The 14579-nt window shown below is 48.8% G+C and overlaps 2 protein-coding genes across 2 annotated transcripts; both read right to left on the bottom strand.

The window, feature by feature from the left end:
- Nucleotides 1–319: 319 nt before the first annotated feature.
- On the bottom strand, nucleotides 320–12294 carry LOC107192853. Its single transcript, XM_015582194.1, has 11 exons — nucleotides 12288–12294; nucleotides 11927–12156; nucleotides 11475–11684; nucleotides 10290–10533; nucleotides 9483–9757; nucleotides 9088–9409; nucleotides 8536–9015; nucleotides 6865–6995; nucleotides 1309–1460; nucleotides 916–1178; nucleotides 320–597 (listed from the first exon to the last, which is right to left on the bottom strand). The coding sequence occupies exons 1-11, from the start codon at nucleotides 12292–12294 to the stop codon at nucleotides 320–322; spliced, it is 2592 nt and encodes an 863-aa protein (XP_015437680.1).
- A 558-nt stretch (nucleotides 12295–12852) lies between these two features.
- On the bottom strand, nucleotides 12853–13924 carry LOC107192852. The gene is made up of 4 exons (XM_015582193.1): nucleotides 13789–13924; nucleotides 13476–13609; nucleotides 13090–13330; nucleotides 12853–13013 (listed from the first exon to the last, which is right to left on the bottom strand). The coding sequence occupies exons 1-4, from the start codon at nucleotides 13922–13924 to the stop codon at nucleotides 12853–12855; spliced, it is 672 nt and encodes a 223-aa protein (XP_015437679.1).
- Nucleotides 13925–14579: the final 655 nt, after the last annotated feature.

Below are 14579 nucleotides of genomic sequence, written 5' to 3'. Positions count from 1 at the left end.
TATATATAGTTTCCGAGACGATGGAAGGACTCTGGGATCGCGTAGTTACTGGTCCATAAGAAATATGATTCTTTCGACTTTCGAGTGCCACGATAGCTGGCCAGGTAAATATCTTTCAGCGAAATCATTTGTACGTCAATCCCGCGTAGCGACGTGAAGTCGAAAAATGTCGAGGGCAAGTGTCGGAACCGATGAGAAATGCATTTTATGCATAAAGTTCGCGAGACGTTGAAACACAAAATGGTTCCTTCGCGATGACCTCGCCGCCTCCAGATAAAAAATTCATTCCCCTCGAAGCATTTACTGTTCTCCGAGGGAATCATTCTCGGGGCGTTGAAGCGCAGCTTCTCTCAATACTTTTGTCCATCTTCGTGGATTCCGTCAGGGCGTTTCCGTAATTACACAGCCTTCTATTCAACGTCGCCTCGAGCGCGTCCCAAGATGGCAATTCGTCTCCATTCTTCGGGTCCTCGAGGTTCCGTCGAGCGTCCAGCGTGCTCCAGGTCGGCGACTCCTCCCGACTGATCATCTCGTCGAATGTATTCCCCGCGATATCACGATCCCGGCAGGGAGGATCAGCCCGTGCCGGCGAGCTTCCTGAAATTGAAAAATCGATCGGCATATTGTTTGCACAGCATTACCAGATCTCGCGCGGTCGCGAAAAAAAATGAGACTCCACGAGAACACGCCCCGAATAAACTGGCTAGCGCGTCCGTATTAAACGATCGACTCTGTTGAGCCGAGGCGAATGCAAATACCAATTTGGAACACCGAGTGGAATAAAATAATTGGCTTCGTCGAGCGATCGGTGAGACTGTCGATACGTTAACCGAAAGCTCGATGAAGAACCGAATCGAAAACGCCGAACCACCGAAACGGACGAAATTATAGGAACGAAGGGAGAGAAAACGGAACCTTTGATCGCATCCCATATCGGCGTACGGTATTTCCTAAGAGTTATTGTCCCCGCGAACGAATCGATCGAAGAGCTCCACGAAGACACGGAGTTTGAATCACCCCAAACGGAAGTACGCCGTCTCGACAGCGCATTACGTCTCAGAGTGTCGTGCATTTCCTGCATCTCCCGTTCCAGTTGTTTCTGATGCTCCATGATGATGCGTCGTTCCAGAATACCCGGCGATAATCGCGGCGATGAATCCACGAGATCCGATTCGGGTCTAAGGCAAGGAAAAATGGTACACCATTATATGTAGGTACACATCTACGACTGCAGCAGCCAAGAGAAACCTGTTAGTCATTAACGGCTCTTTAAAGGCGACAATCTTCGTCGGAGACGGAAACATGTACCTGGGTCTGTAGATTTGTCTCGGTGAATCCGATGTATCCAGGCGACTAGTCTTCCGCGAGCTACGGGACCATTCTCTGGCGACTCGTTGCACCATATCCAACATGGCGAGTCGCTCATCTCGCGGCAAAACGGCTGCAACCTCCTGTAGTATCTACAATATCGAAAGTTTTCAGACACGGTCGCGTTCTATGGCTAATTGAATCGATATGTCTACGTCTACCGCGAACCATCACCACCACCAACTCGAATCGTTCATACTTCCGACAGAAATTTTCTCTGGAACAATAAAAAGAATTGCCACTACCCATAAATTTTCTTCGAAAGTTTCTCTTTATTTAAGAGCTGAACGAAGGATAGACAGAGCGGAAGAGCAAGAGGATTCTCATATCGTCTCGCGCGTTGGTTCGCGTTCGACGGAGGCTGGGATTAAACTTAGTTTGGAAGCGCAAAACGCATTTTCCATAAGCATAAGGGGCCCTCCCCCCGATTCTCGGGCTGTCGCTCTTTAAGTAGAAAGTTAGTTGGCACACGGAGAACGGAGACGAGGAGCAGGAGCCAAGAGCTACTCGGCGAGTATAGCTCGCGAGGGCGCTTCGGGAAAGTAAATACGTGTCCACTTTTTCCCTTTTTATTCGCCTTCGGTGGCTCTGGAAATACATACATCCCGAGTGCCGGGGACACGGGACGAGACTTTTTCTTCTACGTTCAAGAAACAGTTTCGTAGCCCGGTTGCCGTGCAATTCCTCCAGGGCAAAGGACCGAGTGAAATCGTTGAAAAATATATCATGAAAAATCGTTTGTGTACCGGAGATATAATTTCATCGCAGACATTGATGGTTCGCGTATTGACAGTTTGACCAAATTGATATACGATCGTCACTGCGCGAGACCATTCCCGAATAGAAATTGTTGCTTTATCAGTCGCGAGACAATTCCACTGTGGACGCGTAGCAATGGATCATTCTCGTCGCGACATAAAAAGTAGAATACACACCTACTATTCGTAACGAGAACAGTGTCCACATTCAAAAGATAACGTTTCATCGATACTGTCTCCCCAAATGACGGAAGCACGCAGCAACTGGAAATTAGTTGAAGGGAAAAGCTCCACGTGCTCTACACGAGGCTGCGAATAAACAAATCGGAAAGTACCATGACGCTACTTGATCCCCTGCGCGAGAGAATTCTCGAAATAATCAAGTCCTTGCTGGACGATAAAGTTCACTCGCAAAAAATACGCCAGGACATTCTATTTCGTCTAGAGGGATATGGAGAAAAAAACTTGACGATTTCAACAAAAAGTTTCAACGGAGAAACTTACCGTCCAACGCAATAATTGCTCGCGATCAAACAAAGTTGGCGGGCGGGCGCGATTGTGGATGAAAGAAAATCGGGTGACGAAGCGTTATCGATCCGAATCCTCTGTATGATGTAATAAAGAAAAACCTTTTCTCGTGAAATCCTGTCGCCCCGTGGAAAGCACGTTGCTTCGTAAACTCGGAAAAGCTTCGAGGATATGTGGTTGCTCGGCTGTCTCGCAGGAGATTCGACCAGAGAAAAGGAAGGGTCAGGCAACCACCATTTATTTGGTTCGGGAGAATAGCTCCGGACGTCGATGGCTTGGCCGATGAGAACGTTAATCGAGTAAGTAGCAACCTCAAGGCTCCGAACATTTATAAGAGAATTCCGTTCTAACTGCACCGTTCGGTACGGTTACCAACGATTCGGACAGAGTTTTATTGATCGTCTGGAGAAGTCCCGTTGGATGCCATGGATCCGGCCACTTTTCAACCAAAAGCACCCGCGAAATTGTTGGAATGTTTTCTCCTAGGAAACACCCGTCCGAACAACGTTTAACTTTTCATCCCGGAATGGGACTCGAGGAATGTGACGAGGGAGATCACTATTGCTACAGATTCTGATGTTTCTTCGTAATTCGAGGACGTACGGATTACTTGGTTGGTCGAACGTTCCTTCAACCGAAGAAAAGGTGATTCGGAGGGTTTCAACGTCGTGGAGATCCGTTGGTCGACAAAAATGGGGTATCCCTCTACCGACACCCTCTATCCAAGAATTTCGTTGACGCTAGTTTACGGATATCGAACGAAGGGATTGGCGAGGGTCCACCCGGCTCGCGAAAACTCGCTGACACCTATTAGATACAGTTTAACTCGATCCTCTGGCTCCCTTCGAATACTGATAGGTTTAAGGTCCTTCGGAGATTGGCTAACCTTTCGGAAACTCCCTTTGATCGGTGGACAAGATTCTCCGGGGGGAGAAGTCTCGGGAGAACGTAGCTCGAGGTACGAGAGAGCAGACGGAACGATATTCTTAACAGGCCGTAACAAAAGTTTCGGTTCTCGTAAGTGCAGGATCGTGTCCCATCGTTTGCATGACTTTCGTCCCTCCACCTCTCGTTGTTACCGGGAGCCGAAGTGGCTTCCGTCTAATTATCCCATGGGTTAATCGACCAACGACAAAAGTCTCCGCGGGATCTCGAAGAAAATTAGACTGTATTAAACTGCCAGATTGATGGATTCATAGATCACGTAGAAAGAAGCCTCCCCGGAGTTACCGTTATGCGACGAGCGTTGCACCGCCTCCCGTAACACTAAAACACGGGCTCTCTTATCGAGAGGTTCATCTCTTTTTAATTTTCTTCCTCCGCGTTGTATCGGGGCAGCCGCCGTCGTCATGCGCCACCCGAGGACGCAGCAATATTTTTCTCGGGGTATACCTTTTATTACGATTTTCCTGTTTTCAACGTCGAGGAAAACACGAAGCTCGTGTACATAGCGACGGGATAAACTTCGTTATCCTTTAAGCGTTCGCGATAAGAGAAATCTGTAGTTGTGTGCCACGATGAAACTCAAGATAGAGACGGAGTCGTATCGATAATTATAAATAACGAATGGAGAAACGATACCGCGTTCACAAATTCCATCAATGCGAGGAAGCACGACTATAACAGTTAGAAGAAACTACCGTCCGTAACGATACCAATGCTACCAGCAATAAGAAGTAATTGAACCGGCGTAAAATTGGAGGATCCAGGAGTGTATTTCTCGACAACAATCGATGTCGTTCGCGAGAGCATCGTTCCCATCGCTAGTTACACGGGGGATCGTTGTGGCAACAGCCGTCTTGTCGTTATTACGGCAACGGGATCCTTTGAAGTGACGTCGCAACAGAATTTTATGATCTCTCCGTAAACCGAGGTTTCACTTCGCAGGTCCTTCGCTGCCGGCTTTCCGGAAGCATTAAACCGGATTTCAGTCCTGTCGCTCGAAGACCCAAGAAAAACGGAAATCTGATTCGAAATCGCTTTGCTCGAGCTTGAAATCGACGCGAGGATATCTTCACCCGTCGTTAATTAGCCGCCGATTGAATCTAATATAATTAATCTCAGCGAACGTTCTCTCAAAGCGATTTCAGCGGACACTTTCACCGTCTGTCCTTGACATCCACGACGGGAAACAACGAAGATTGGACTACGACGCTGATCGATCCTGCATCACGATCAAACGGTTACGAGAGATTTAATAGAAAGAACGATTCAACGCGTTTTGTCGCCTTAACGGTCACTTACAAGCCGATTAAAAGTCAATTTACATATATTTGTCGGAGATTTATGCGAGATGGGGAGACAACAACGATAACGTGGCCGGAGAGCCGGTTTTCTTGGCAACGACGTGTGAGCGACGTTTAATTCGCGTTGTCAAGGAAGAAGTCTCCTGGAGGGAGATAAACGTTCCTTCGTCATACAGATGCACGTATGTGCATACATGTATGTATATATGTACAATACAATATATACATACACATATACACCACACGCGGCCATGCAGTGCATACGCCAAAGCCAGACAAACTCTCGTCTCGCCGCGCCGGTTCGTTGAATTTTTCTCGCTGTTTCTCCCTTCCCCCCGTCTTGACCGAGATTCAACTTCGATTCGTTTCCTTCCCCGTTCCGTTCGCTCGCGAATGCAAATGCTCGAGGTAGCAGAATAAATATTCATTTTCCGTGGTATCGATGCCTCTCTCCCGTATCACCTGACTGCCGATAACAGGAAACTGCATCGCTACCGGTGCTAATTGCGAGATAGGAGCGGTCGAATTTCTGGAGCAATTATCGGAATCGTGGAGTGGAAAGGAACTATTGTAAAGATTCATTCTGGACAAACTCCTCATTCGACTAGTAGAATAATAAACGATCCAACGAATGGCTCCGTTCCCCAGCTCAAGTTTTGAAGGAGGTAAAATAAATGAGTCTTTCGCCCATTATACGCTCCCGTCGTTTCTTTTTCCAGTGTCCTACAGTGATGCTGCTTTTAAAGAAACCCGACAAAACTCGACGACGAACGTTAGAGTACCGTGAATTATTAGACCATTGTTTACACAGTTCTATCGTAGATCCTCTTATATTTAGACCTATAAGATTTTCGAAAACGAAGCGTCGTTGTACCCCTATTAGCTTGCTCGAGGGAAGCCCTTAATGGCCAGTTCGATGGCGTACCACGATCACGAAATTGGTAAAGATCCTAGGCGGGTTTCCGCTGGCGGTCGTAAGACGGTTATCAGCGTGGCTATTAAATCGACTGCGAGCCGATTATAGAAGCGAGGGATAATAGGACGCGCGTTAAGGGAAGAAGCGGATCCGTCGAAAACGGACGGTATTATTCGGGGCAAGAGCGAAGTTTGCAGTTTCCTTCGACACCGGCTAGCATCGATATTATTGCCGTAGAATGTGGGCGTCGCGTAGACGTCGTCGGTGTCCCAACGTTCGTTTCCCCAGCACGGACGACGACGGCTCCTCTGTGAAATTACTGTCCTGGAATTGCCTGCTTCGGCTCGCTCGCTCGCTAGCGCCCGTCGGAAATCCGTGCTCGTCTAATCTAATGAAACTGCGCGAACTGTGTGTAATTAAGCCGCCGCGCGTCTGCCGCGAGGAATGAAAGCAGAGCAGCCGAAACCCTCGGCCGGGCAAACACCGGGGACGCGAACGACCGGGGAACGCAAGTTTCACCGCGGAAATTACTCCGACAAATAATCGGCCATCGAACTTGGACCGGATCCCCGAATGATATACTGACCAAGATGATCGAAATTGCGACGGTGCTGGTCTCGATTTACGTTCAGCGCCACCGCGGGCGACGCTCCGTCAGAAGCTTACTCAGATTACACACACCTCCCCTTGTCATTCGAAATACCATCGATTAATTGTAAGTTGTTTTCAAACCATGATATCTGTGATCGATTAACAGCTTCTAGGATTCAATAAAAATGTTCTCGTAATAAAAATCTACACACCTCCTAGTCACGATCCAAAGCTAAGCATTATTGAGATAAATAGGAAAACCACGGACGGAAGAAAATGAGCCGTGTTAAGCGAGAAACGTTCAGTGTACAGGGACAACAAAATGGTAAGTAGAATAGGTATGCCGGACCAAAGTAAACCAGAGACTCGAAACTTGAAGCATAAAGGTAAAGAGACGCGGAAGAAGAAGAAGGCAAATCCAGTCCGAAGAAATTACGCAAAACTACCGGAAACTCACCCTGAACTTGCCGATGGAGACCATAGCCGAGACTAGATCACCGGGTCCGCGATGTCGAGCCCGCGGTCTGCTCAACGACGCGACATACGTTAAAGGGCTGACGTTCCTCAATTCCGTGTGACCTGCAACACCTAACAAAAATATTGATTTTTCCCGTCGCGTTCCGCGTGTGCGTGACTTACATAAACGTAACTGCGATTCGGTGACACCGACGGAGGCGTCGGTGTCGCTCTTTTGGAGCAGCTTGGACGGTTGATCTATCACCGGGCGTTTCTAGCTCGAATTTTACGGTTCCCGTTACCTATGATATCCCCTCGCGACGTCCACGTAAATCTTCGTCCCTTGCAACACGTTCAGCCTCTGTCCTCTGTGGACGTCGCATCCCCAATTTCTAATGCCCCTGACGACCAGTTATTCTATGTACAAACGCGATTAGACGGGTGTCGCTGGTACAGCATACAGCGTGGAATCTTGAAGGGAAACAGCTTCTGTTCAATTTTCCTCTCTTCGCGTGAAATTCAAGGACATCGATTCGACTAGTCCAGGAATCTGGGATTACGACATTTTCAAGTAATAAAGCGATGTCTGCCGGTCGTTGCGACCGCATGCTTAACTCGTGCCGCAACAATGGGACCGTACTCGGGAATGGATTTTCATTGAATATCTCCGATCGACCGGAAGGCTGTGTGTCCCTCGCTCACTGTGCACTATGTGTCGTGTCCAAACCCCCCCCACCGAGATAGCATTGGGTTTTAGGGTTCGTAGTCACATAGGACGCGAGCCAAAAAAGCACCAGCAAAAGGTAATGCTCTCGTGATACCGTCGCGTAAATCTTTATCGAACGGATAACTCGGAGGTTCTTGGAGGAGACGCGCGTGAACGCGCAGAAGTGAAAGCTTCTGCTTCACCTACGCCTGATCTTCGTACCTGGGGAGATTGATCTCCCCCCTCGGGCGATTTTACGAGCGTGGGGTTACGTGCGTCGCTGGAAGGCAATTAACCTTTTTTTTTTCGGGGGAAAGAATAGGAGGAGGCTCGATACGCCCGGAATACATTGGAAAAATCTCACGTGGGAAGGAACGGGGGCAAGGGAAGCGGAATTTCTTTCTGTCGGGTTTCCCACACCTGGGAAAGAGAACCTACCAACCCGAGTGTGTTCGCCGCACGCAACACTGGGTATAATTAATTTCAGCCAGTGTTATTAGTCGCGTGGAACTTCGGAGTCGACGTTTTCGGGACCGGCGAAACTTCCGTTGGGAAACTACGAAACGTTTTTTCCCCTCTCGAGCTTCCCGTGGAAACGAGAACCGACGAATCGTGCCCGAGAATCTAATTAATTCCCTAAACTCGAACTCGAACTCGAACGTTCGCCCACCCACCCACCCACCCCCTCGAAGCACCTTATTATGCCGTGACAAGTTTCTCCAGAGTACAACGGAACCGAGAGCCACTGGAAGCTCAGCAGTCCTTGCTTAAGTTTGTATCTTAATACCTGATTTAGTGGAGGGGCTCCCGCGCGCTCGCCGTAATTACCCGCGTGCCATTCTCCCTCGTCTCCTGGCCCTCTCGCCGCGCTATCGATCCATGTGGACAGGCCGAAATTATACGGTAAACGGGATCGACGCGGGAAACATTACAGCAATTTATATAACACATTTCCATTGCTCTCACCTTTATTTTCGCAGGTGGAGCCGCCGTTGCCGCGCGATTCCGACAGGGAATCGAGTATTTCGCCGGCTCTCAAATTCATCCTTCTTCTCCTCGCGATCATGCTAACGTTTCGCGCCTTGCTCCACGTGGAGAACGCACTGAGTGCCTTGTTCTCGGTGAATGTCAGATTGTACCCGAATACCTTGTCCCCGAAGAGGAAGATCAACCTCAAAGTATTCCCGGAACGTTCGATCATCTTTGTCATACTTTCCGCCCAGCGCCAACCCTTCGACAGGAAATCTACGATTCCAATAGCTGGTGATATTTCTTGTGTTACCACGGATCTACAGAACGCGGACAAAGATTGCATCTCGGTGGCGTAAATCTCTTGCTTGTTTCGCCAACAGGCTGTGTACCAGCCATTCTCGTGGAGGTTGTAGAAGAGATTGCTCAGGTAGGGGCGCAACACCGGTTCCAGATACTTTGTATCATAATCCATTCCTTGAATCGAAAAAATATAGACAGCTGACGTAGCAACCATTATTTGCATGCAAGCATCATACTCTTGCCTACCGAAATATAGCCATTGTAACAGTATTTTAGCCATTATTGTAGGAGAATCCAGATCCATGCTAGCTGTCTCTCTATCCCTCCTAACGACGTCGATCAAAAGTTCCACGGAATAATCAAATTGGCTGGTGGTGTTATAATGCTTCCTTTTTTTCAAGTTCCGACGATGTTCGTCTGCCCTCGTGCCTCGATTCGTCGACGCGTGAATCTGATCCTTTGCCTGCGTCAAGACCAACTTCAACAAGAACACGAGCTTCTGCACTTGTTCGGTCGTGTGATAAGAAAACTCCGGGAAGTTCCGGTAAGAAGAATTATCCAAGCGATCCTGCGGACCACAAAAAGACGGTAATTCTTTTATTCCCGTTTTGGCGTAACGATCTCCAAGTCCGTATTCCTACCTGCGCCGAAGCGTCCTTAGCTCGGAGCACTTGCTCCACGATCAGACTCAGATATTCCAATTGTCTCGGGTTGTACCCATAATCCGCGTCCGCGGTGCCCCTGGGCAACGCGAATACGATGTCTCGCCATCTGACAATGAGCTCGCTCTCCATAACATCCAGAGGTCTGGGCGCAGCCGGAGTCATGGAAAAAGAACGGTGATGCAGCGTCTCCATATAGGATTCCAGCAACCGGCAGTCGGAGATATAAAAGTCCTCGTGATGTACTATTCCACCTTCAACGAACGAGTGCAGAATTACGAATAATTCCAGGGATATTACACGATGTTTTCAAAGCACGGGGCTACGGACGATCGAGGCGGAAGGAATTCAAAGAGTTGATCGTAACATGTTTCACGAGTTGCTTGATTAAATCGCGACGAGATTAAATCGTGAAGATCGTTCAGGGCAGAGGTGTGTGTCGTGGATTGAACGGACGTTCGTCGATACGAACACGACCCTGTGAAAAACGTTGATGCGATCGAAGTGTATCCGTCGAACAGCTTGTGGACCCGCACAAATTGCCGATACGTTCGACGTCCGCGATAATGGTACGCGTCGTTATCGTCACCAATTAAGGATTTCCATGGAAACGAGACGATTCCGCGTTGCGTGCATGCGTGTGCGCGCCACGGCACGATATTGATTGTCGTATGAAAGAATAACGACAAAAAGGAAGGATGGATCCCCGCGCGATGAAAACAAGAGCCCCGTCATCCGACGTGTCGCGCAGCTTTTTTTTCCTCCCGCCGCAAAAAACTGAATTACCTCTCGCGCACTGCAGCATCACGTTGCACCGCGGCAGAAAGTAACATCTCAGGTTCTGGCATTTCAAAGCGGTGACTAACTCGTCCAGCACTAACAGAACATGACGCGAGAGGGTATCGGGCGCCCAACACGTCAATGGATCTGGCCCTGCTCTTTCTAGCGACCAGCGATACATCGTCCTCAGAATGTGCCGCGAAACCACTCGGAGCCGATCCTGCGACGAAGGATCCCTCTTCCGTGATGCCTAGAAAAACCGTCCGAATATGTTAAGTAGAGATAATAGAACGTCCATTGAGATTTCAGCCAGTAGATCCAGACAACTGAACGTCCGTTAGTCGTTTGCGATCCACAGAGTAGAGAGAATAGCATATCGGGTGGATGGGTAGGTGGGTGTGCGCTCGACGGGATGGAAATTTTTTCAGATCGATTCAACTTTTCTCATTACGTATTCACCGGGATGCTGCGTGTTCGGTTACCGCGGGCTTCGTCGGATAAATTATTGCCGGAATCGCATTCAGCAGCATTTTTATTAAATAGCCAGGACTCGACGCGACGGCGCGTCGGCGAAAGAATAGGTTTTCAACGTCGACGCCGAGATATCTGAAACGCTAGGGGGATACGGAAGAAAAAGGCACGCGAAGAGAAGAAGTCGGTCGGCAGGAGATAGCTCGATGTTTCGTGAAATAGGCCAAAGAATCGAGGGATCGCGTGAATTCGAGAGCTCCGCGCACCGCCGCGGCAGCCGGATACGCGAGGTGAATTATTGTCGAGGCGTCCCGTGAAATCAGTCGTTGTCCCCGTCGAGGCGCGCAAAACGTACGAAATTCGCCTAATATTCCCGCGGATGAAAATGTCAAAAGAGAAGAAAGCGAGGCCACCGGGAATATCTCCACGGTGTGTCTGTCGACCGAGAAAGGGAAACAAATGACACGTTCGACTGGATCGACGAAATAAAATCCATCGGGAGGAAGTGCATTTGTTCCGTGAAGAATCAATTGGAAACGGCATGCCGTTGCGCGTGTCGAACCGACCAAAATATACGTTCGAAACGTAAAGTGCCATCTATACTTTTGAGTCTAAATATCAGGAATTGATTAATAGAACCTCCGAGAAATCTAGACAGGTCGAAGACTCGAGGAAACGTCAGAGTACCATTTAGTATCTTAGAGAAATACTGTGTTCTACCTTCGACTTGATCAGCGGATTCAAAGCATGTCCTTCGCGCAGCTGGTGCAAGATTTCGATGAGCACAGACTCCGTCAGGCCGGGTACACTGTCCGCAGCGTAATGTTGGCTCATAATTTTCTCGGCCGCCGGAACACGTATGCCCCAGAGAGTTGCTCGGTCTTCGCAACGTGCACCAGGATATGGTCCAACAGCCATGGCGTACATACCCTGAAATAGTGACGACGAAATGGGGTCACGAAATAAACGGGTCTACCGGTGAAGAAGAAGAATCGAAACACGAATACTCTGTGAAAGTGAAATCTTTTTATTCAGAGACATCCTGAATGTCGCTGAGACTCTTTTCGAAGGTCTGCAATGATTGCCAAGAACTATCGAGCCGATATACTATGCTACCGTCTTTCGTTGTCTCGAGAAACTCACGCAACTGAACATTCGAATAATGTACTCACGCTGTGCGCCACGGTGTAATGAAAAAGAGCATCGCAGTGATAAAGAGGGACTCTTTCAGGATAGTCGGCCGAGCTGGGCCAAGATGACAACCCTATGCCGACTAATAGTCTGACCTCCACCTCGCGAGACTTGCATCCGTCCAATGCGATTCGCAAAAGTATTCCCCCGGAGTCTTCGATCAGCGCCACTCGATGATCCTTCGGTTCCGGCAATGGTCCATCGGAAGCAGCTACAAACACAGTTTCGCGACATTAAGCACATCCGGCCGTTTCGGCTTCAATTAGAATCCGCGGTGTTAAAAAATCGCGTCGTTAGCCAGGCCTGTTATTTCCGAAGGACAACGATCTCCGGTTGATTTACGAGGCATTCTTTAATCCAGTTACACGTAAACCCGGCATATTTCGTGGCGCTCGTTATTCTAAATCCCCTGCAGTCGTTATTAAGCAACTTTGCTCGGGCATCCGGTTCTGATTTATAGAACACTCGGTGTATATCGAATTACCGAGCCTGTCTCGCGCGTCGGTTATTTAATACAGAAGGGGACACGAGGGGTGGACGAACGAGAGAGTAGAGGGGTGGAAAAGGGAGACGAAAAGAGGCAAAAGACGAAAGAGGACAACAGGAAGAAAGTTCGAAGACTCGCGCGCGCAGAATGCTGGATGATAGTATGACATTGATAAAAAGAGGGAACAGGGGTGAGGGGGGGGGCGGTAGAACATACAAAATGAGGAATTGGACTAGATGATAACGAGGCAGTGAGCAGTTCGTTCTTGTTTACGATTCCTTGGTAACGGGCCGCCTTTTGTTGGCTGCGGAGATAAACGCGTGGTAGTAACTCAAGATGGGGGAACGGTTCGAGGCTTCAGCATTATCCGCGGCAGGAATTTATCGTACACTTTTATCGTCCTCAATTAACGGCGGCGTTTCAGTTTCCCAATAATTCAAGAATGTTACCGGCTCCGTAAAATACCCGACAATGGTCCGGTTGCTTCAGTATTTTGTCGAGGACCTCGGCGTCGACCACTTGCCCCGGTGAACCACAAGCCTCCTCATCCTCCTCCTCCCCGTTCGTTGAACCGATGCTGTCTGAAAAGGAAATAATTCCATAGATCGTGTATCGAGACCGGAATCCATCCGAGAGAACCTGCCGTGCATCAACTACCACGTTTAATAGCCACAGCCAACAAATTTGCTAATTTGGCTTTCACGAGATCCCTCCTCAATCTCCCTGCGCCATCGGCGTACTCCCGCCAGGGCTTCGCTCCAGTGCCGAGTAGCTTTAACCGAATAAAGCCCGGTAGACCTGCATCCTCCTCGACGCTCACTCTCGAGATTTCTAGCTCGGAACTCGAGGTCGGGGTAGACAGCGCGTCTATTCGCAGCAAGTATTCGAACCTGAGCCGCTGAAAAGGGCAAAAACAAAAAAGAGAGGAGAAGCTGATGCGAGGATCTTTGCGCCTCGTTTCCTGAGGAAATGTTTCTAAACTTCTCAACTTTTGCGGCGCCGTTATGACTCCAGCGATTCAAGTGTATCCCTGGGCCCTTTACCTTCGTCCGTCGCGGCTCGTTCAATGAAACGAGGAACACTGATGAAAATCTCCGATCGAGATTACCAACGGCCAGCATCAAACGTTGAACCAATCTCTCGACGATAGCTTCGATCGCGGTAGAGCTCGAGGAATCTGTAACACAGACGTTCGTTGGACGTTTGAATGGAAAAAAAAATCAGCGAGCCAAGGCCGCGTATTGGTTCCTGAATTCGATATCCACGCTGCTGTTCACCAATGTGCAATCTTTCCACTACGGCTCGGATCGAATCGACACACGAAATTTATGTGGTTGAAACTCGTTAGATATTCACCGTTCTCAGCCTCCTCGACCAGTTTCCGGAAATACGTGTTCAGGTTATGCAGCTGACCCTTGGTGAAAGCGAGTTTCGTGGACACTAATCGAATACCGCCCTTCGTGTAAGAAGGTCCACTAAGTGTACAGCCCATCCTCTCTCTGAGAAACCAAAGAAAACCAAGGAAAATTGGATTTTACGCATAACCCCGCCCGCTGCCGCGCGTCGCATATACATGACCATCGCCGTGTTCAAGTTAGAAGGGGAAAACGGCAGATGAATTTAGAAACGCTTCTCCGTTCGACTGGAAACGCGTCGGTAGAATTTGATTCCCCGGGCCAATAAGAATGATTCCAGTAAACAGAGAAGCGAACAAGAAACGCGATAAAACACAAGGGAGAATCGATCTTCCGAAGCTTAATATGAAACGTTCGTTAAATCACGCCACTCTCTCGCCTCGCGTACTTCACCGTCGTATAGTCGGACGCCCCGGGAACTGTTTCGAAACGGTTTAAGGAATTCCTTGGGAATGCACATTCCGCTTTCTCGACGAATTCCGCGCATAGGTATCTGTCGGCTTGCTGCGATCGTGACGCGCAACCCTTTTTTCGCGACCTCGCCGAGTCTCGCAATTACTCTTATTGTAAGTCTTCGATGAAACGTTTCGATCAACATATACTATGACAAGGACCACTAAACAACAAAAAGACATTATAAAAAACTTGTAGTGTGCTTCGTAACTGCGAGTTTCATGGGGCACGTAGAACGCGTCGTGCCTCTATCACGAGCAAAAACGAAAGGAATCGATT

The sequence above is a fragment of the Dufourea novaeangliae genome, unplaced genomic scaffold (assembly GCF_001272555.1).
Source record: "Dufourea novaeangliae isolate 0120121106 unplaced genomic scaffold, ASM127255v1 scaffold447, whole genome shotgun sequence".
NCBI lineage: Eukaryota > Metazoa > Arthropoda > Insecta > Hymenoptera > Halictidae > Dufourea > Dufourea novaeangliae.
The sequence above is the reverse complement of the archived record's forward strand: the minus strand, read 5'-3'. Positions and strand labels throughout refer to the sequence as shown.

Bases quoted from the DNA above. Each gene is read 5' to 3' on its own strand.
- LOC107192853 (XM_015582194.1), bottom strand. The intron at 9,410-9,482 runs GTAGGAATACGG...TGTGGTCCGCAG, and splicing joins CTAAGGACGCTTCGGCGCAG to GATCGCTTGGATAATTCTTC. The intron at 1,461-6,864 runs GTGAGTTTCCGG...TCGATATTGTAG, and splicing joins TCTCCATCGGCAAGTTCAGG to ATACTACAGGAGGTTGCAGC.
- LOC107192852 (XM_015582193.1), bottom strand. From the start codon at position 13,924: ATGGGCTGTACACTTAGTGGACCTTCTTACACGAAGGGCGGTATTCGA. The intron at 13,331-13,475 runs GTAAAGGGCCCA...TGCCCTTTTCAG, and splicing joins ACGAGCCGCGACGGACGAAG to CGGCTCAGGTTCGAATACTT. The intron at 13,014-13,089 runs GTAGTTGATGCA...TTTCCTTTTCAG, and splicing joins GGCTGTGGCTATTAAACGTG to ACAGCATCGGTTCAACGAAC.